The sequence below is a fragment of the Vigna unguiculata genome, chromosome 11, assembly GCF_004118075.2.
Source record: "Vigna unguiculata cultivar IT97K-499-35 chromosome 11, ASM411807v1, whole genome shotgun sequence".
In the NCBI taxonomy this organism is placed as follows: domain Eukaryota; kingdom Viridiplantae; phylum Streptophyta; class Magnoliopsida; order Fabales; family Fabaceae; genus Vigna; species Vigna unguiculata.
Window position 1 is genome coordinate 12,918,591 of NC_040289.1, and position 22,681 is coordinate 12,941,271.

The 22,681-nt window shown below is 35.7% G+C and overlaps 1 protein-coding gene across 1 annotated transcript; it reads right to left on the reverse strand.

Annotated features, from left to right (window-relative positions):
• Positions 1-14,691: 14,691 nt before the first annotated feature.
• Positions 14,692-17,648, reverse strand: LOC114168420 (30S ribosomal protein S20, chloroplastic). The gene is made up of 3 exons (XM_028053217.1): positions 17,431-17,648; positions 17,137-17,300; positions 14,692-15,168 (listed from the first exon to the last, which is right to left on the reverse strand). The coding sequence occupies exons 1-3, from the start codon at positions 17,570-17,572 to the stop codon at positions 14,938-14,940; spliced, it is 537 nt and encodes a 178-aa protein (XP_027909018.1). The 5' UTR covers positions 17,573-17,648; the 3' UTR covers positions 14,692-14,937.
• Between the last annotated feature and the right edge of the window lie 5,033 nt (positions 17,649-22,681).

Sequence of the window (22,681 nt, forward strand, 5' to 3'; positions counted from 1 at the left end):
TGTACAAGGGATAGCAACTAAAGATATCAGTACGATAAGTAAGCTAGAGATCTAAGAAGAGAGATTGAGAGCCATAGAAAGCGAAGGTTGTCCTCAAGGTTTTCACAAGGGAGATTTAGTCTCGCCTGTTCAAAACAATCATAGAGGAAATTGGACTCCAAATTGTGAAGGCCTTTTGTGGTAAAGAAGTCATTTTCTGGGGGAGCTTTGATTCTTAAAAAAATGGACGAAGAAGAATTACCTTTTCTAGTCAATTCTGATGTGGTCAAGAAATACAACGCTTGAAAGAAGTCCCTGATTCTCAGGATTTGCTAGAATTTACTTTATAGCCAAGTGGCATATGTTGCCTTTCTTTCTATCATACCAATGTATATTTGCCAATATATACCATTAATCTCGTATCTCATAGAACACATTTCACGTCATATATTTTGACTTCCCGGAGCTTTATTTTTCATATAAACGAGTTCTACAAGATCTTGGTTGAATCGAGTTCTGAAGGGTGTTGCAAAGGTAAAGAAAATAAAATTTAAAAAAATAATAATAAAAATGGTATGTTGGGTTAATTCTCTATCTTAAATCATCAAATTCATTATAAAAAATAAAATAAAAAAATAATAAAAAATATAGATAAGTTAAAAAGGGAATAATGTCTTTGAATGTCATGTTTCTTCTTAGCCTAATGTTTTAATTGAGGACAAAAAACGTGATGTTTTCTTCCAAATATTCACATACATGTCTCCCAAAATCCTTTACCCTTCTTTATCTCCTAAAACAAAAGAATCTTCAACGTCGATTTTTTATGTCATTACTAAAACAAAATCTCATACTGGCAATTTTTGTATGCCTTTGCATTATGCCACCTCTAAAATTAAGGAATCCTTAACTTGAAACCTCACCCTCAATGAGTCAAAACTTAGGCATTTTTTTGTGTTCGCTCCACCATTGCACTCATGTTGCTATATCCATTGTAGTTTGTCTAACTAGGGCAACCCTTTTGTCCTTGTACATCATATTACCCTTGAGTTAGAACAATCCATATTCGTGCACCATTCTTTAATCTTATAGTTCACCATGGTACGTCAAAACTGGGGCAGATTTGGTAGTTTTTCACCTTGGTATTCAGGAGTATTTGGCTACATTTTTCTCTACAAACCCATTTGTGTCACACTCGTGTCCTCATATTCTTGTGACTACATTTTTTGGGATCATTGATGAATTTACCCCACAATTTGAGTTTATACCCCGAAAGACAGACAATCATTTAAACCAATTCACACACAATCTAACTACCTATGTTTCCAAAAATGCCAACTCGAGCATGCATGTGAATTAAGCTTTTTGAAAAATATAGTCAATTTAATGACGCCTCAATCATTGCACTAGCTAAAAAGAATCATGATATTCCTGTGTTTTGTTCTTAAAATGATTAATTGAGTTTTTTTTTTAAATGATGAGCTTACATGATGATTGTATGGGAAATAATTAATACAAAATACATGCCTTTGTACATAAGAAAATGAAAAAAAATGAGGAACAAGATGAAATAGGACAAATAATCTTATTTTCTCCTTTCATTTCAGGCATTCATGCATAACATGTCTCATATATATATTGTCACTCATATTTATTTCTCTATTAAACTCTATTTTTTAGTTAACCTTTTCGCTAAAACTCAACTTCTATTGGCGTTCATACTTTCACTATCAGTTAAAGCCTAGCTTGTGTTGGTCTATACAATTTTACCTACATTTAAAAGTCTAGCATCCGATTGACACTTGCATTTAAAGTCTAGTATCCGACTGGCATCAACTTTAAAAGTCCAGCATCCGACTAGCATCAGCTTTAAAAGTCCAGCATCCATCTGACACCTTCATTTAAAGTCCAACATCCGACTGGCATCAACTTTAAAAGTCCAGCATCCGATTGACACTTGCATTTAAAAGTTTAGCATCTGACTGACACCTACATTTAAAGTCCAGCATCTGATTGGCACTTGCATTTAAAGTCCAGCATCCAGCTGACATCAGCTTTAAAAGTCCAGCATCAGATTGGCACTTGCATTTAAAGTCCAACATCTGACTGGCACTTACATTTAAAGTCCAACATATGATTGGCACCAACTTTAAAAGTCCAGCATCCGACTGGCACTTACATTAAAAGCCTAGCATCCGACTGGCACCAACATGTTCATTTTCTACTAAAGTCCAGCATTTGACTAGCATCCAGAGTGAAAGCTCAGCATTCGACTGGCACCTTCATGTTTATTTTCTGTTAAAGTCCAACATCTGACTAGCATCTGCATTAAAAGTCCAGCATCCAACTGGCACCAACATGTTTATTTTCTGCTAAAGTCCAGCATCCCACTTAGGGATGGCAAAAATACTCGCGCCCGCGGATATCCGCGGCAGATAGTTACTACCCGCGTGTATTTATTACCTGCGGGTAGCGGGTAGCGTGCATTTTAATACCCGCTTATAAACGGGTCAGGTACAGGTATCATATTATCCGTAACTACGGGTACCCGTTATCCGCAAAAAATTAAAATTAAAATTTAATTTATATTTATTAAGTTAAATTTAATTAAAATTAAAATTAACAGTATATTTTATTATGTCAAATTTAATTATAATTATAATTAATTTAATTTATATTTTATTTTTATAATTTTATATTAAAAAAAATATAAAATATATATTTTTTTTAAATATTTGCGGGTATCGGGTATCCACGGGTACCCATGGGTTTTAAAGATATCCACAGGTATTTTTTAAGCAGATACCGGGCGGGTAAACAGACGGGTAGCGGGCAGATTTTTTTTTTGGCGGGTCGGGTTGCGGGTAGGCACTATTCGTGCCCGACCCGACCTGACCCGTTGCCATCCCTAATCCCACTGGCACCAACATTAAAAGTTCAGCATTTGACTGACATTTCTACACTTTTTTCTCTCTCTTCCTCTCTCTCTCTCTCTTACATTATAAGTCAAGGTTTCCACACTTTGTTTAGGTTGTTACACCTAGCTTTTCTGTTTTTCTTTTCTTAAACCCGAACGAAATTTGTATTTATATCTTTCCTTATCTTTTACTGTGACATTATGAAAATAAATATTTTCATATCATTACGTAAAAGTTAAGTAAAAAGGGATAGGTCTCAACACCCAATTTCGTCCAGGTGACAAAATAATAAATATAAAATAAAAATAATTTTTAGTAATAATAATCTTATTTTTCTTATTTCCTAGACAACTAATTTAAATATATAATATAACATAACTAAACATTTTTTAAAATAGAAAAATAAACTTGTAACATCCCATTTAATAAATAAACTTAATTAAATGAAACATCAGACAATATAATAATAAGAGCAAAGTTTTTGGAGTATTAAGTCACTCAATTCAATTTTCCAAAAGATACTTAGAGGAAACTTAGGCACACCACGATGCCAATACAAAACAGGATAGAAAATTAGGCAGTATCCAACATAAAAGCATAATAATTCCAAAAGCTTTTACAAGTTCCAAATAAAACTTTAAAGCATAGTAAAACCCTAGCTCTAATTCCCAGCTAGTCCCTTTCTCCATCTCGAGTGTTAGCAGCATTACCTGTATCATCAACTGCTCCCGTGTAAATTACACGATCATCGCCAAGCACAGACAGAAAGGGTGAGCTCAAAAATATATATAAAAAATCACAGAAATTAAATAATAGAAAACACCCAATCTTATTATCATAATTACATCTTGGTTACATTCTCAACACGCCCCAAGGTTGTTCAACTACTAACATACAACAAGGTTAGTCATGGACTCAGGATTCCTGATGCTCACTCGAATCTGCCCGCTCGTGGTCCTGCCTCTACGAACCTCCCCGCTCGTAGTCCTACTCTACGGACCTACCCGTCCGTAGTCCAACACATGTGATCCAAAAGCTACGTACCTCCCCGCATGCAGCATCTCTCAACTGTGAGCACAGAACATACGAACCTACCTCGCTCGTATCCCCACATGAGAGTAATCGAGTATGAACCTCCCCGTTCATACCATCACATGTTATCCACCATTCATGAACCTACCCGCTCATGGCACATCATCTCCTGATCCATGTTTCATCAAGGTATACAAACAATACACATAGACTGCACTAAACTCGCTTGGGCTAGCAGCCTTAGCTTAAACGACCAGGCCTGTCTCGCTCAAGCTAAGATTCCTCGCTTGAGCTAGCATGCAACAGGTTTCTTGTGCGAAGGCTCCCTTAGGCGAGCTCATCTCACCTAGGCGAGATCCCACTTCGCTTACAACAACAACACTCGCCCAGGCGGCGAGACATCAGAACACACAAGCATCAAACCCGAGTTCTTGCTTAGGCGAGTGCCTCTCGCTTGAGCGAGGTACTCTATTGCTCAAAACATGGGCTCCTCGCCTGAGCGAGACCCTCGAGCACAACCTCATGTTTTCACGAATCCTCGCCTAGGCGAGCAGCTCTCGCCTGGGCGAGATGTGCAGACACAAACCAAAATCTCTTTTCTGCTATTCTCGCCTAGGTGAGCCTAGTTAGCTCGGGCGAGAATAGGGGACCTATTCGCTGTCACACACAAAGAAACCAAACTAATTGCCAGAACTCACAGTCCTCTATGCTAAGTAATTCATCACTGATTGTAAATGTCAAGAGCACGAATTATACACCAAATTAATCCCCCAATCAAGCGAAATTGAACCACAATCCATGAACAGTACCACAAAACCCCAAAATTTCCATACACTCTCATAAGGGTTTAATTACATTACAACAAAACAATGTAATACCCCAATTTACAGCACAATTATCAAAAAATTCACATGGCAAAGTTACATAAATCAGTACACATTATAGAATACACCAAGTTTCTCAACAAACGTATAAATGTGTGGAAAGGAGCTCCTAACCTGGAAATCCTTGCTTCTAATGGTTGCTCAGTTTTGGCTTTGTGGTACTCAAAACCTTTTCTTTTCTCTCCCAAATTAAAAATGCAGTTTTACTCACAATTCCCAACTCACCTTTTTCCCTCAAGTTCGTGCTCCTTCCCTCTCTCCAAATTTTCAGTCTCCAAAACCCTCTAATTGCTTTGCTTTTACCCTTTTATATGACCCCTAATTGTGACTAATGAAAAAAAAAATGAAATTAGACTTAGGGATGGTTTGATTGCTACTCAAGGCCCATTACTTAGTGACTTTTTAGCCCCTCTTGGCTGCCCTTTCTGCTAGGGTTTTCAAAGCCCTTTCACATGCAACCCACAATGATATTTAGCAAAAATAAAGGGGTTAATTTCGTTTTAAACAGGATTTGAACACACACCCCTGAAATTCCAAGGTCAAAGCATAACCAATTCAACTAAGTCATGTTCGTGTTAATTCCTCAAATTCTATAATTATGTTATCACTAACATAATCCTACATATTAAAATTAGTATAACTCAAAGAACACACAATTAGCATACATAGGACTCAAACCCAAGTCCTCTCACACAATTAAAGTACTCTCAACCACATGAGCTAGCACTTTTCCACGTCACAACAATTAGCATTAAATGCCATAAAGGCTTCTACTACCCACATTTATTAAATAATTATTAATTTAATTATTTAAATTTCTCGGGTCTTACACACCAGATGCTTGAACTTGTGGTGGCCTCTACTATTCTACCGAGCTAATTGTCAAAGGGTTTCATCTTACCACACACAAGGTTAGCCTTAAAGGGTCCCACGCCTCCTGCTACTATCACCACTTGAATCAGTACACTCTACGTGAGACTAACTGACTCTTTAGAGTGTCAGAATGCAATCCTTACCTTGAATCCTTACTAAATTATATAATGAGGTACCACCACGAAACTCCCACTAATAGGGGTCATGGAATTACGTCCTGACCATGAGGCACCACCATGCAACCAACGTGGAATTACGTCCTGACCAATGAGGCACCACCATGAGATCTCACCTAGAGATTCATGGAATTACGCCCTGACCAATGAAGCACCACCACGAAACTATCATGAAATTACGTCCTGACCACGCCAACATCATGTTTCATCAATCAATATAACATTATTGCTCATACCAATTCCATGTCACTTTTATAACCAACCATCCCATATAGGTCACATGCCAAGATCATGTCAAACTTATCAATAACAACCCATAAACCATCTTACTCATGCATATTCCCCCAATTCATGCTTTAACATATTACTCAATCTAAACATGTGGCCAACATCCAAGAACAGAGAAGAAAACAGAACAAATGCAATTCTCGCTCAGTTCTCGCTTAGGCTGAAAGGCCTCGCTCAAGCGAGAGGTTTCCCTCGCTCAGGCGAGCTCCCTTCGCCTAAGCGAGAGCTCGAAAAGAGAACAGTGGTGCGCTCGTGTCCTCTCACTTAGGCGAGACCTCCTCGCTTAAGCAAGATGGACTCCTCTCCTAAGCGACAGCTCGCGCAACACTTGGGAGGGTTTTGATACTCTCGCTTAGACAAGACCCACTCGTTTGGGCGAGATTATAAGATCTCTACCATTGTTCACACATTCTCAATTCAGTCATTCAACATACCAATATATAGTTCATTTTCATACCATCAGAAGCTTCACACAAGCATTCAAAATCATGAAAAGCAACAAGAACAAGCAATTATGACTTAAAATGCGAAACCCTAACTTCTCTTACCTGGAAAGAGCTAGTCAAAAGACTCGTATACCCAAACAGTGAGCACCACAGCTCCGGGAACAACTTAGTTAGCTAGAAAAATAACATAACGGAACAGATCGAGGTCATTTAGATGAGCCTCAAAGAAAACACAACAATAAGACTAGAGGAGAACTAATATGAGCTAAGAAACAACTTACATGGAGCGGAAAAAGCTTGAGCTTGCTTGGAGATGACTAGGAACCAAACCCTAGCAGAGCACAATTTAGGAGAAAAGGAGAGGAACAAGGCGATTGTTTTCTTAAAGTGAAGTGAAGTGAGATGGTTAAGGTAGGTTTAGGGGTTTGGACACCCTATGGGCCTGCCTTAAGCCCAACTGGTTAAGGCAACCCCTTTAAAATTAGGGCAACAATTAGAGTGGCCTTACAAAACTAAATAGAAAAAAATAAGAAAAATAACTTTTATAATGAAAATAAGTTTTTGTAAGATAAACACAAAAAAAACATAAAACTAATGATTAAGAATAAGAATTAAAACAAAACATTTTTATAATAAAAAATAATAATAATAAATTGAAAATAGAAAAAAAAATAGCTTTTAACTAGTCAAAATAGTTTTATGAAATATATTTTAATTTGTAAAAAAATGAAAAAAAGATAACGGTACACACAACTATAAAAATATTGTTTAGAAAAATATATTAGACAAATAAGTATATAAACAAACTAATAAAAATAAAAAATAAAAAGATATATATATATATATATATATATATATATATATATATATATTCGTAAGGAAAGAAATAATATTAAAATTACAAAATGTAAGGAAAGTTTTGTTTTTCAAAATAAATTGTTATATGTTACTGTTACTCAACTACATCCTCCTTATACTCTTACAACTTAGATTATCTCCCTGTTTCTCTCAACCTCCGCACATAGTTAATATCTTAGACGATGCCAAAAAAAAATAGAAAAAGGTCTCAAGATCTCATAGTCTCGGAGGCATGTTCCTTGAGTTCCTTTTTTCTTTCTCCGCTTCATTGAAGAGAAGGTTTTTCACACAATACATAACTAGACATTTCTCCTTTATCCACTATCATCTTCTTCCCAAAGTAAAAAATATCCTTTTTGGATCCCACTCTCATCGATCATTCTAGAACAACTTACAAAAAGAGGAATCACACACCACTGTACCAAACACAAAAGAAAAAGACCCTGAAAAAGACTTCTTGGAGGAAAAAAGCCATCAAACAAAGAGCTCTGAGAAAATAGAAGCAAGTACTCAACTGAAAAATAGAAGAGCAATCTCAGTGAAAGAAGGGGAGAATGATACAAAAATCTAAAGCACCTACGAACATTTATGGAGGACATCTATTGATTATTGACTTCTCTCATTCTTGTGGCCTTTCCATGGCTTTTTTTCTCGAGTTCCTTTTTTTTTCTCCTCCTCAATCTTAAAAAAAAAAGGTTTAAAATACCCATTTCCACTCGATAAAGACGCGCAACGGTGAACGGTAAATGTTTCTTGCTTAGATTCAATATATTATATTCATGATTAGATTACTTTCGATGCTAAGAATATTTGCCGAGAACATTTGATGCAAACTTGGGTATTATTTTGTTTCATTCGAAAAAGCTATAGATAAAAAGAAGTATACCAACGATAATAATAATCTCTTTTCCAACTAAAAAGGCAAATAAGGTTTGGGGTTTACTCGTTTGATAATCCTTATTTTTCATAATATTAATTATCATGCCTCGGTTGGAAAAGGCCTGAGGCCTATTATGGGTCATATGTGTCGGTTAAGTAAAGCCCAAGGCTTATTTAGCATTATCTCCTCGGTTAAATTTCAACCGAGGCATAAAACTCACGATGAAATTTAAAAGTTTAAAAATAGTAGTAGATGTGAAAATTTTTACAGGACATATGTCTCCGGTGTACTAATAATAGAGATATAAAATCTATTTTGCCTCGATTATAATGAAAACGAGACATAAAAATTTACATAAATTGCAAAAATACCACCTTGTCTTCATATATCTCGTTTAAGTTGGAATTGCTGCATATTGGGCGAGTTAATAAGTACAAAATGCACCGGTGTGGGATCAATTAATTTTTCTGTCTAACGTTATACTTTTTTCCTCCTTCAGCAACTCCTCTAGGAATAGAATAGAGACTATAATGCCTAAGCCTAAATAGGAAAAACTATTTAAAGATAGTGACCTAAGAGAGTTTTAGACCTCAATTACAATTAAAACATAAAATAAGAAAACTTAGAAAGAAGACATGGGTGTGCCTTTTCATGTCTTGGTCACACCTCAAAATGTCACCATCACTTTTTTTTTCTCAACCTTTCAATGCTTGATTCCCTCTACATCTTCCGCGCTAGCTTCTTTTTTAAGTGGATATGTTTCTGGATAATAAAAGATAAACAATTAATAAAACCAAGCTCATTAATTGAATAACTAATAGGTAAAATATATCAGTAATGAATGAATCACCTAGGATAGTAAGAAAATTATAAATAAAAAATTTAAAATTCCACAATTAGCAATGAGTGACGGGTTTTAGTGTTTGTTGAACGAAATTAAAATTAAGAAAATGAAAAGACCCGTAACAAAATGACACTTTAGTAGTTTTGTTGACATTACAAAACTAGGTTAGTAAATAACCTATATGTTCGTAAAATATGATACTTGCATTTCAACCTTTTTGTCGTAGAAAATAATTATCAATATTTTGAAAAATGTTTTTTTTAATGTTAATATGGGAGGAAAAATCATTGAACACAATGCGGGCATTAACTACAACGCAAGGTGTGGAAACTAGCATAAAATTTATATTGACTAGTAAAAGTACTCTTAATATCTATTGCAAGCATAGAATCCAGAATCAACTTGTTTCCTTATATGATCGTTTTCTTCTTATTTTTGAAACCCAAAGTCGTTAATTCAGTTGACGATAAATCTACCTTTTTTTTCAAACCATAGTTGTCATTAACACTTCTCTCTAGGTGTTTACAATACAGTGTCTAATAGATTTTTATTAGAAATAATTTAATCTAAAAATAATTAATGTAAGAAACATCAACGAACAAAAACTCTTTCTAATTACGTCTTTTACACAGAAAGGGAAAACGTGAAATTTGTAAAAAAATAAAAGGTTCAATTAATCGGATGATACCCACTTTCATTTAGATGTGTCAATTTGGTATCCGTTTTTAAAAAAATCTCAATCGAGTCTCAACTTTTGAAAAGATGTCTCAATTAGGTCATGTACCGCACCTGGGTAGTCCCATACAACTACACGGTAAAGCTCGTCTACATGAATTCCCGCAAAACATGCAAAATATATCATATGAATAAATCAAGCAGGTGTAAGCGGCCCAAGCCGCCTAAATCAGAAGATAAAACGAGAACCTGTCAATTATTCCAAACCTAAGGCACCACGAGCAAGTCCCCTAGAGCCAATAACATAATTAATGATCTATAAATATGCATGGACCCCAACAATTAAAGGTATGCATTCATTAATCCCTTAATCATGAGATTTGACTTTTTGAGAATCCTTTGCTGACTTGAGCGTCAGAGTCTTCTCCTCAGGTAACCCCTCTTGGGTCCAGGCTGGTCGAAGTCGAGATTCCAAAAGATAACATATGCAAGCCGGGAGGAAGCCTACTAGAGAGATTGTGGATTGAGGTAAGATGATATTTGTGTCTAACATCTCTTATTTGTTCTCCGCAGAACAGGTCATTTTCAACAAAAAATTATTAATACCATTAACGGTATTGATATTTAAAATGACTTACAAAATTAAGTATTGATATTTATATTAAAATTTAGTGGTAAAAGTCATGAATTAAGTTAACGACTTTAGTAATTTTTGTTTGAAAGGGACCTGATTAAGACACTTTTTCAAAAGTTGGGACTAGATTGACACATTTTTAAATGCGTGTACCAAACTGACATATCTAAAAAAAGTGGGTACCATCCGACTAATTAAACCAAAATAAAAAATGAAACCATAATCGCAAACCTTGACATTGTTAAAATATTTACAATTTTGAAAAAACCCTCTTATTTAACCTAATTCTTGTAAAAAGAGGTGTTGTTTGACATTACACAAGGGTTGGAAAGTCATGAGGGCCATGAACAAACGAAAGAGAAGAAATAAAACTGAATATTATAATGTGAGTAAGTAAGAATTCAAGAGTTACAATAGAGGAAACAAAAAAGGAAATATATACTGGTATAGAAAGGAAAAAAAACTATTATGTAGTAATCATTTTTACTTGGTTTTGACCGTTGAGCGGTTATTACTATTATGTAGTAATCAATTAAATTGGATGGGCAATTTAATTGGTTACTTTGACAATTTAATTGATTACTTTGACAAACCCCCTCAAGTTGGGCATAAATGTTGAGGAGCCCAAGCTTGGTCATAAGGTTGTGAAAAACAGCAGGGGAGAGAGCTTTAGTCAGAATGTCTGCTTGTTGATGTTGAGTATTGATATGGAGGAGCTTGATGACCCCTTGCTTGATCTTTTCTCTTATCAAATGGCAATCTATCTCTATATGATTTGTCCTCTCATGGAAGACTTGATTGGAAGCAATTTGTATTGATGATAAATTGTCACAGTAAAGAATAAAGGGTCGTTGGTGATTAATCTTTAAGTCTTGCATAAGGTGATTGAGCCATTGAATCTCACATGTGGTTAAAGTGATGGCGCGGTACTCTGCCTCAGAAGAACTTCTAGATACAATTGGTTGCTTTTTGGATTTCCAGTAAATGGGAGAATTTGCAATGTATATTATGTAGCCAGTTACAGATCTCCTTGTTATAGGGCATCCAGCCCGATCAGAGTCGTAAAAGGCTTTCAATTGAAGACTACTAGTGGAATCAAAGAAGATACCTTGTCCTGGATGATGCCTTAAATAATGCAGAATCCTTATGGATGCTTGATGGTGTAAGGTGGTAGGGGTTGCAATGAATTGATTTAAGTGGTGAACAACAAACGTGATATCTAGTATAGTGTGTGTGAGGTATATGAGACGTCCTAGGAGCCTCCGAAAAGGAGTAGGATCAACGAGAGGTTCTCCTATGTTTGTACTCTTATGTTTGGAAAAATTCATAGGTGTTGGCATGGGAATAGATCCAAGCATTCCAGCCTCTTTTAGAATGTCTAGGGTATATTTCTGCTAACATAAATGAATGCCCTTGTTGTTCCTTGCAATCTCAAAGCCAAGAAAATATGTTAAGTTCCATATATTTTTAATTTTAAAAGTGCAATTGAGCAAATCAGTAATGACATTTATCTCATCTATATCATCTCCTGCTAAGATAACATCATCAACGTAAATAAGCAAGGCAATGATGTGAGATTCATTAAATTTAAGGTATAAAGAATGATCAGCAAAGGATTGGTTATAACCATGAGAGCATGAAAACTCTGAAAGTTTAGAGTATCATTGTCTACAAGCCTACTTAAGGCTATATAAAGACTTATGAAGGTGACACACAAGGTTTTCATCATGTTTATTAAAACTTGGAGGCAAATGCATGTAAACTTCTTCATCTAAGTCACCATGTAAAAAAGCATTGTTAACATCTAATTATTTTAACCTGATGGTTGTGATCTTGGCTACGGGTGAGAAGGTGTCTAAGTAATCTAGACCCTCTTTTGTGTGAATCCCTTTGCCACCAAGCGCTTTATAGCATTCTATGTTGTCATCTGCTTTGTATTTAACTTTGTATACCTATTAGCATCCAATAGCACGTTCCCCTTTGGGCAAAGAAGTCACTGTCCAAGTTTTGTTATGTTCAAGGGCTACCAATTCTTCACTCATGGCTTTCTGTCAGTGCATGTGTTGAGAAGCAGCTTCATAGGAATCAAGCTCCTCATGAGAATCAATGGAGCAGATAACCTAAAGGTAGGAGATAGCCTTGCTAGGGAAACATAAGCATCAATGGGATATCTAGAATTACTATCAGACTTAGTTATAAAAGAAGTTTGAAAATCTTTTAAATAGGCAGAAACAATTTTATGCCTATTTGATCTCCTTAGAAAATTTTCTTCAACACCAGAATCAATAGTTTATTCAAGACGAGTTACATCAGATTCAGTGGAAATAGTATGATCAATATCATTTTGATTGTGAACAACATCATTTTCAGTATCACAATCATTATTGGGTATACTGGCTTGAGGAAGATCTAAATCATAAGTTTTTATCTGTTCTGGAATAGAAACTGTAGTGTTATTTTCGGGAAGGTTTTCATGAATCTGAACTTTAAAAGGAAATTGGCTTTCCTAAAAAACTACATTTATGGAAACGTGAATGTTATGTGATTTTAAATCATACACAATATACCCTTTCACATTCTGTTTCAGTCCGAGAAACAAACTTGATCTTGCCCTGGGATCAAGCTTAGTCTGATTGGTAGATATAGTAGAAACATAACACAAACATCCAAAAACATGCCACTAACTCATATTGAAAGAATGATCATGTAAAATCTCAAAAGGACTAGAATTTTTAAGAAAAGGACTGGGCAAAAAGTTTATTAAAGTTACAGCATATTAGATAACATAATTCCAGAAATTTTGAGGCAAATTTGATTGAAATAATAAGGCACGAGTAACGTTTAAAATATGTTGGTGTTTTCTTTCAACTAACCTATTTTTCTCGGGAGTCTTAATGCAACTAGTTTGATGAATGATTCCCTCAATGTTAAAGAATTGCAACATGTTAAATTCCAAACCATTATCTATTCTAATAACTTTAACCTTTTTTTGAAATTGAGGCTTACAATAAGGTTATGACTTGTTATTGTTGCACAAAACGGGTGGCAAGTGTTTCAAATTGATGTCAAGTTAGCATTTCTCAATGGCTTGTTGTAGGAGGAAATTCACGTTGAGCAACCAGAAGGGTTTATCATCAAAGAACGGGAAGGTAAAGTATATTTGCTGAAAAAAGCTTCTGTGCGGCTTAAAGCAAGCCCTTGGAGTATGGTACATTAGAATCAATGATCATTTGTTAAGCTTGGGCTTTCGAAAGAAAAAATTTAAAGCTACACTGTGTCCAGCATGTTGATGCTGATATTTTAATCATTTCTTTGTATGTCGATGATCTTTTGGTGACACTAAGCAATCTAGCACTAATTAATAAATTCAAGCAAGAAATGAAGGATGTCTTTGAGATGACTGGTCTTATGACCTATTTTCTGGGCAAGGAAATCATTCAATAGAAACTTTTGTGCTTTTATTTTGCTTCAAATCCAAATCTGTTTCACACAATACTGTTTCATGGAAAGAACAAAAACATTTTAACGTGAAGTTGTTTCACTAAGAGAAGTTCAAGAAATGGCGATGCAAATCTGGTTTACTGTCACACAAAAGACCTTGCTACCGACATGTTCACGATTTGTTTCAGTTTTACATAAATCAAGTTTATTTTTTTTCAGTTTTACATAAATCAAGTTTATTTTGTTTCAGTTAGTTGTAGTGGATTAACTATGTTTTATTTTTTAGCTAAGCTATCAGTGGCTTGAATTATAAAATTTGATATCTTAGTTTGTTACTTTCTGAATGTATTTATATTAAGTTGCATTAAAATATTAAATGACAGTATTTTATTAGATTTGCATCCTCTTTGCTTTTAATCTCTGTTAACAACTGTCTTTGTTCCTAAAAAAATCTACAGAGAGTTCCCAAAAGGACAATCTCGTTAGAATTATTCGCCTTGTTGATTAGTTGGTGTTCATTTCCTTGACCAAAGTATGATGTATGTTCGATTTGAACATGAATTCGCAACTAAGTATCAATTTTCTTTTGCTGGTCTCTGGTATTCACTATGGTTTAATAGGTTTAATAGTGTATCAGTCAGAGGCCTCTCTATCGTTTATATATGACTAAATAATTCACGATGATACTGTACAGGAGCAAAGATTAAGTGATGCACCTCCAGTATCATGTGCAGGATTATAACAACAATCAATTTTCACCTGAGGGGAAATACAGTTAAGTTTATGGAGGCATTGCATTATACAACATGGGAAAAAAGTACAACAAAGACAAATTACGAAGATGTTGTTCAAATCAATGGCTCTATATAATGATGGTACACATGAAGTATGGAACTGTAAACCAATTTGAACAACACCAAGGAAAACTAAATAAATACAATGTTTGAACAGAGATGAAAAACTCTTCAGTGGCACCTCATTTTACTCTAAGTAAATTAGCAAGAGGATTGTTTCATGCAGTGGCTTCAGGAACTGGGGTATACCAGCCATGGTGGATCTCCACGGCCTTCTTTCTTCGGGCAAGCCGAGCCTTGCGATTTGCTCCGGTGTTCCTGTGCAGTGTTCCTGCTCTCACAGCTTTGTCAATTGTTGAGTATGCCTCTCCAATCAACTTCTCAATAGGGAGGATTTCTTCGGATGCTGCATCTTGTTTCTTCTTCAGAACTTCCAGAGCTTCCAAAACCTGATCAAATATTATATAAAAGCTCTAAGTTGAGATGGTAACAGAAGACAAGAGGTATTAACACCAGTTCTTCTCACAAGAATTATAAGTTGTTTTCTGAGAGTATTTTATATTTTGAGCAAGATCAGAAGAGTTTGCTGCAGTTTAATGTACTCACAACTACGTGTCACAATGTTAAGTAAGACAAATATTTAGTGTTTGCAAGAGCTCAACACATAAGTACTGCAGTTATTACATCTGTTATGACGAAAAGATTCATAATTGGTTTTGGAGTCTAATATTAGGTTAGAGTGGACTGCGCTTGCACAAGTAATTGTACTAGAATACTCAATACTGTTATACTAACAGAAACTAGGAACATTAGAAAAGTGTTTTACATCATGCATGTCATACTAACACGAGTCCTATTTTTCTCACCACTTTTTCATCTTTTCATGACAATTCCAACTTATTTAATCAGGATTTTCCTGAGAAACTAGAAGAATGCTGGAATCACCGATGGGTTGTAGGAAGAAATGCCATACTTGGTATAAACAAGTTGGTCTAAATAACAACAATCATGTCATACACTCTAGAGTGTGACGCCAACAGAAAACCAAAGTGTTTTTCTCAAGCATAGTTTGGTACAACTAAAAGTAGGGATGAAAGGATATTGAATGCTAACTTTTGCAATGACCTGTGAGGGTGTAAAAACTTAATTTTAGACACTAGAAGTAAAGATTTATCACAATCTTTTCCCATGAAAGCAAAACATTAAATTAGTGTGAAGTGAACATCAACAAAAATTAATAGAAAAAAAAAAAAAACGAATGACATACTTATTCTTTTTCAGTCTATTCTAGCAACCTACCAAAACTTAGTTGAAAGGAAAATCAAAGGAAAATCCATGGCTCTTGACAAAAAAAAAAAAAGAAAGACACTATTTAAACCAACTCTTCACGCAGCATCCTGCAGTCAGTGTACGTCCAAAGTCCACCATATCATCTTCTCCCTCATTGCTCTCATACTCCATATCATTAACATGTAATTTTTCTTCTTTCTCGATCTCTCCTATTTCTAACATATTCTAAGCCCATATTTCCCAGTTTGAGTCAAGTGAATTTCACATTACAGACAACTGACATTACTCCATAGCAAAAAGACAAATACAATACAACTCAATGATCAAAGTAACAATTGAGTGAAACTTGATAAAATTAAGTAGAAAAGAGTGACTATAAAAACTACAGGGTTTGGGGCCTAAAACATTAATTTTTTGACTCACCTACTTCAGGTGAAACAAGGTATAGAATTGGTCATCCACAACACATAATAATGAAAAAAATAGGTTCCATTCTATAAAGTCTTGGGGATAAACTATTCAACAAACGTCTATAGTATTGTTGACATAATTTATAGAAATAACTTATACATAGGCAAATTTATAAAATTTCTCTCATTCAACTTTTTCACAAACCAATATTAACTTGTGCATCAGTCAATTTTAACTCATGAAAAAAACTTAATTCATTTTACCTTTACTATTAGTGAGAAATTTATCTAAACAAGACCTTAAACTGTCTTCTGAATGTCTGAGAATGAGTGTAATTGAATGAAGTGAAATGCAAAAGAGAAACAGCATAATATAATGCAGAAGGGAGCATAGTTGGAATTTAATTAGATGCACTGCCAGTGTAAAGATCTTTCATACAATCATCCATTATAATTAATTAAAAAGACATATACTGTTTCTAAAAAATTGACTGCACACACAATGCTTGAAAATTAAACACATAAAATTAAAATTTAATAGTTTGGACATTTTTAAACAAACAAACATAAACTAACTTCATCCTTAGATAAGGTCAATTCCATGCCAAACAAAAAAAAAATGCAAGTTCTCCAGTATAATCTAACAAATCCAAACCATTCAATTGAAACATTACCCAAACCAAAAACAACAACTTTAATATATCATAAAGCCTCCACCTTCTTGGTACGCGTTTTTATCTCAGATTTGCGAGATTTGTTGTAAATGCGGCGGTTCTCGGCTTGGCGAGCTCTCTTCACAGCGGAGTCCACCTTTTTCTTGGGGGCAGCCTCGCAAACCACAGACGCACGTCTTTGAACTGTGCTCAGCGGCAAGCAGTTACCTGAAACCAAACCAAACCCGACAAAGACCCACAATTAAAAACACCACCAAAACCGAATCTTTCGTGTGTTCTGATGAAAATAAGGGAAAAAAGAGAAGCCCCGTGAAATGGGGTGGTTGGTGAAAGGTACCTTGTGAGAAGAGAGGGAGAGAGAGGCTTCTGGAGAAACTGAGAGAAGTGGAATTGGAAATGGAATGGGAAGAGGAAGTGAGGGAAAGGTTCTTCATTTGGGAAGGAAGGGTAAGCCATGAGCACGAAACAGCGGTTGCCATATCTCTGTGTGAGTAAAGAGCCAATTCTCTCTCTTTATCCGTTGAGAAGAGATGACGATTATCGTTATTTGTTGAAGTTATTTGTTCAAGGTTTATGCGATATTTACATGACTACCCTTGCTGTTTTCTTTATTTTCATATCCCATCCAATAAATAATATATATATATATATATATATATATATATATAATCTATCTATCTATAACAATAAAGAAGATTTTTCTTTTTATGTCCATATTTTATAATATCCGTTTTACTCTTAATTATTTTAAAAATTAATTATTTTATAAATAATTTATTTTTAATCATTTTTCTACAAATCTCTTTTGTTTATCTTATTTTTTATAATTTTATATTTAATAACTATTTTAAAAATTATATATTTAATAACTATTTTATAATTTTATGTTCATATATATATATATATATATATATATATATATATATATATATATATATATATATATATTAAAAAGGTAACATTTTGTAATTATTATTTTTTATTACAAATTTATATTTTATATATAAAATAATTTTTGTTTAATAAACTAGTTTGAAAATTGTGCTTAGGTGTTTTGTTTTTTATTACTTTTTGTATTTAGTATTGTTGTGAATTTAATACAGAAACTCATGTCGAAAATTTCTTATATGTTGATAATCATTGATCGAATAAACTTTAAAATATCTTATGTGTATTATTTTGTTAATATTTTAGAATTACTATTTTCAAAATTTGTCTCTTAACTTTGTTTACTAAAATTTCATTCTTTTTAGTTCTAGAAATATTATATTTTTTCTTTTTTTCTGTTGTACTTTTTTCTATCTTTTCCTTTGCTTTCTAGAAATTGTCGTATTATTATGTTTGTGTTAATATTATTGTGTGTCAATGTTATCATCTTGTTGTGTATTCTCTTCTTATTATATTAATATTAACAATTTTATTTCTATGTCAAACTATCTTTCTTTGTGTTTCTCAGTACGGGATTACATTTTGTGTTTGTTGTGGTTGTTAAAATTGAGTATTGTGGTTATGGTTGTTTGTTATCATTGAAATTGTGAAAACATTCATTATTTTACAATAACACCTGTTTATTTTCCTGCCTTATTTTAAAGGTTGATCCTAAGCAGATAGACCTAAGGGCTGACCCATAGGGTGCCAAGGCCCCTAAAGCAGCTAGGATTCATCATTCTGCACTCACTTGCAAACGTTCTCGTTTCTCAAACACCCTCTTCTCCTTGCAGAAGGTTCTGTTAGGGTTTAGTCAAGGTTTCGTCTGTGAGATCCAGGAAATTCATAAAAATTAATAATTAATAGAATATAAGAGATGAGGGGTTGAGACTACCTTAGGAGAGTTCTTTGATAAATCCTAGATAAGAAACAATGTGAACCTAAGTGGTTTAGAGCACTTAATTATGTTGAAGGGACTTGGGTTCAAGTCCTAAGCATGTCATTAGTAGATTTATTTAATTTTGTTTTATTTTGCAATTATATTGTGAATGTGAAAGCATGATTTAGGTTCATATGAATGGGTAAATTGACATGAATAATGTGATTGATTGGTTTGTTGGTTTGCATGTGGTTGAGGGGTTGGAAGCATGTGGGTTCGAACCTTGGGTTGAAGGAAATGGACCCTTTATATTTTTATGTTTTGCTAAGTGATGAAAATGATGAAAAACCTAGAAACTATAGAAATTTCCTCGGAAATCACAGAGGCATCAGTTAGGTGTAGTAACAAAGAGTAATGGACATTAAACTTAAAATATAAATTAATTTCGTTTTATTTTTATTTTATTTAATTTGGGCTGAATTGGTGGGAGAGAAGAGAGTGGAGATAACGTTGTCTAGAGGGAAAGAGTGAGGGTTGAAGGGAGTGGAAGAAGATACATTCAAAGGAGGTTTTGGACAACAAGCACTAATCATTTTAATTGCAATTGGAACAAGGAAATCAGGTAAGGGGAGCTATCTTATGTATACTTTTGTTTGTTATGCGATTAATGTCATGGATTTGAGATAAACGTGTGTATCTTTGTGGATGAAAGGAAATTTAATTCCTCTAGGTTCAGGAGTAAAATATTCTACTACTTTTCCATTTTGTGTTGTATAATGTGATCAGGTTGGTGACCTTGCGTTCACGAGTGCAGTGGTGATGTGATCATTGATGGAGTTGTTTCTTTTATTTTAGGTTTTTTTATTTATTTAATTATATATAATTGCAGGATACAGTAGGAGTGTTAGTATTTCAGTATTTGGGTTGTTCTTGAGTGTCTGCGACATTTTATAAAATGGCAGAAACTGGTTTTTCTAAAGTTGGTGTTTTAATTGAATATGTTTGGCAACAATGTATATTATTAACCAAAACTCAAGTGAGGACATGGGTTTAAATTTGTGAATGTATAAGTGTTTGTTTATGTTATGAATATGATCTGTGGGGTGTAATGGGAATTGAATGGAAGTGTTGGTACATTCCATGGGGTGTTTTAAGGTGTGCACATGATGATTGGGGTACGCCAAAATATGTTTAGGAATTGTACAACTAGTCAATTTACGCTACTAGAGTAGTGTTTGGTGGTGCGGGTTGGATCGCTAGGCGGTTTGTAGCCCAATTTTGCCTGGCGGCGCTTAGGCAGCGCCAGGCGACAGTGTATGGGTAGGGGTCTGTTGCAAATGGATTTGCATAGATGGGCTTAATGGCTTGGTCAGGGATATGCTGGATTAGTTACGAGCGGGGAGGTTCGTAACGGAGTTGTGAGATGCGTGATTGATGCGGGCGGGGAGGTACGTATCTGTTGTACTCTTGTGTGGGGATACGAGCGGGGAGGTTCGTATGTTCCGTGCTCACACTTGAGGCTACTATGAGCAGGGAGGTTCATAGTAGGTGTTCATGCATGTTGGACTACGAGGGGGCAGGTTCGTAGAGTTGGACTACGGGCGGGAAGGTCCGTAGAGTTGGACCACGAGCGGGTAGGTTCGTGGGAGCATGATAATCCCTAAGGACCAAGGTTGTGGATGGATCTTTCTTATATAGGTTATGAGATTGGAAGTATATTGTGATAAGAAGATCACTAAACAAAAAATTAACTATGTTAGATTAGGTGAGGGTAAATTCTTATTATCTTATTGTTTATATTTTTTTTTTCAGCTTACCCTTTCTTGTTGTGTGTTTGTGTTTGGCGATGATCACGTGACTTGTTACGTGGGAGCATATGTGACTTCAGGTGAGAATGCTGAAGCATAAAGACAGAGCGGGGGCTTACGATGGGAGATTTTACCTATGCTTTCATTTCATGCATTTTGTAAAAGACCTTATGATGTTTTTCTTTATTATGAACTTGTAATAAAGGATGAAGTACTATGATTGGATTATCGCGATAGAAGTTTTTAATTTTCCCGCGCTTGGGAACTTTATATAATGTTGGTTTCCAAAAGAAAATTCATAATTTATGCTTTATCTAGTAATATCCATCTGGGGTGTTACACCGTCAAGTTAACCAATCTCGTCCCTTTACTCCACGTAAGTTGTTGTCAACTTGTGCTCTTTCATTCAGTCTTCCCTTCACGTCTTTCAGCTAGGGTTTTGTTAGGGTGGGATCGTTTTAAAACTATGCTACTGTTTTCAGCTCTTGAATCTGCCCTAAAAGCTGTTGTGCTCAAATGTTGGCTGTCGGAGCCCTTCATACTCCAAACTCCATAGTCTCTGAATATTCATGTATGTGACGTTTTATTAAATTGAGGTTATCCAATTTTTGGGATGTTACATTTATGGTATTAGAGCGGCCGTTTCTTAGGATCTATGGTCTAGTGTGCGTGCTTAGCTACCGTTGTGTCTTGTGTGTTCCTAGCTAAGTTCTCATCTAATCAAGTTTGACTCTTGTTTTTCCTGTGTGCCAGTGACATGGCACCCCCGCGTAGGAATTCTCAGTCTTCTCAAGGCGACGAACCAGATATCGCCAAGGCGATAGAAGCTATGTGGCCGCCTTAACTTAACAGAACACTAATATGATGCAACAACATGAAGCGTCGATGCAGCGCCAGGCAACATCTTTAGAGCAGCAACAGTTGGTGATGTAACAGATGGAGGCTGCAAGGTTGGCGGCTGAGGACGCCCACAAGCAGCACATGGAGGCCCTCCGCTAGTTGGAGGAGAACAAGGTCGCCGCCCCTGTCCACGGGCCTGAACCAAGACCTCTCCAACGGGAATGGAGTCTGGAAGACTTCCTGAAGCACCATCCAGTCAAGTTCAATGGAAAGACCAGTCCAGATGTCGCAGATCAGTGGCTGAAGGACATTGAGAGAATATTCGATGCTAAGATGTGCCCCGAGGAGAGTAGACTGGCCTTCGCAGTGTACATGCTCACGGGTGAGGTTGAGCACTAGTGGATCAGTATGAAGTCCATCATGGAGGAGAGGCAGGAACCGGTTACTTGGGATGTCTTCAGGAGAAAATTTCTTTTCGAGTACTTCTCCGACAGTGTCAAATATGCTAAAGAGGTGGAGTTTCTACAATTGACTCAACGGAAAAAATCTGTGGCTGAGTACGCAGAAAAGTTCAAACATCTCAATCGTTTCTACACCATGCCGCTGGATGAAGAGTGGCGATGCCGAAAATTCGAGAATGGCCTCCGTGGAGATCTTCGTTTGATGGTGGCCTCGCTATCCATCAAGGACTTTGCAACCTTGGTAGAGAAGGCGAGGGTTATGGAGAAGATGAAGGTGGAGGTGGAAACCCAGCACCCACATCAATAGAGAGTGGGAGGGCCATCTGGGTCCAGGCATAGGCATGAAGAAAGGAGAAAACCCTATACTAGGCCCCATTCTCAGTCTCAGGGGTCTAAAGAGTCTTCTTCTCAGGAGAGTAGGATTCAGTGCTACCAGTGTGGAGGACCGCACAAGAGGAGTGTTTTCCCCCAGCTTGCAAACTTCAAGAGGTGCAACAATTGTGGCAAGGAAGGCCACTTTGGCAGGGATTGCCCCACCCTCACGATGACAAGGACACGTACCCTAGTTTTGACCGCAGCCCAGAACCAGCAGAGGAGGGGAGACAACAGGCCTCAGGCGACAAGCAGGTCTACGCTATGACAGGAGTAGAGGTTGCAAGCTCAGGTAACCTT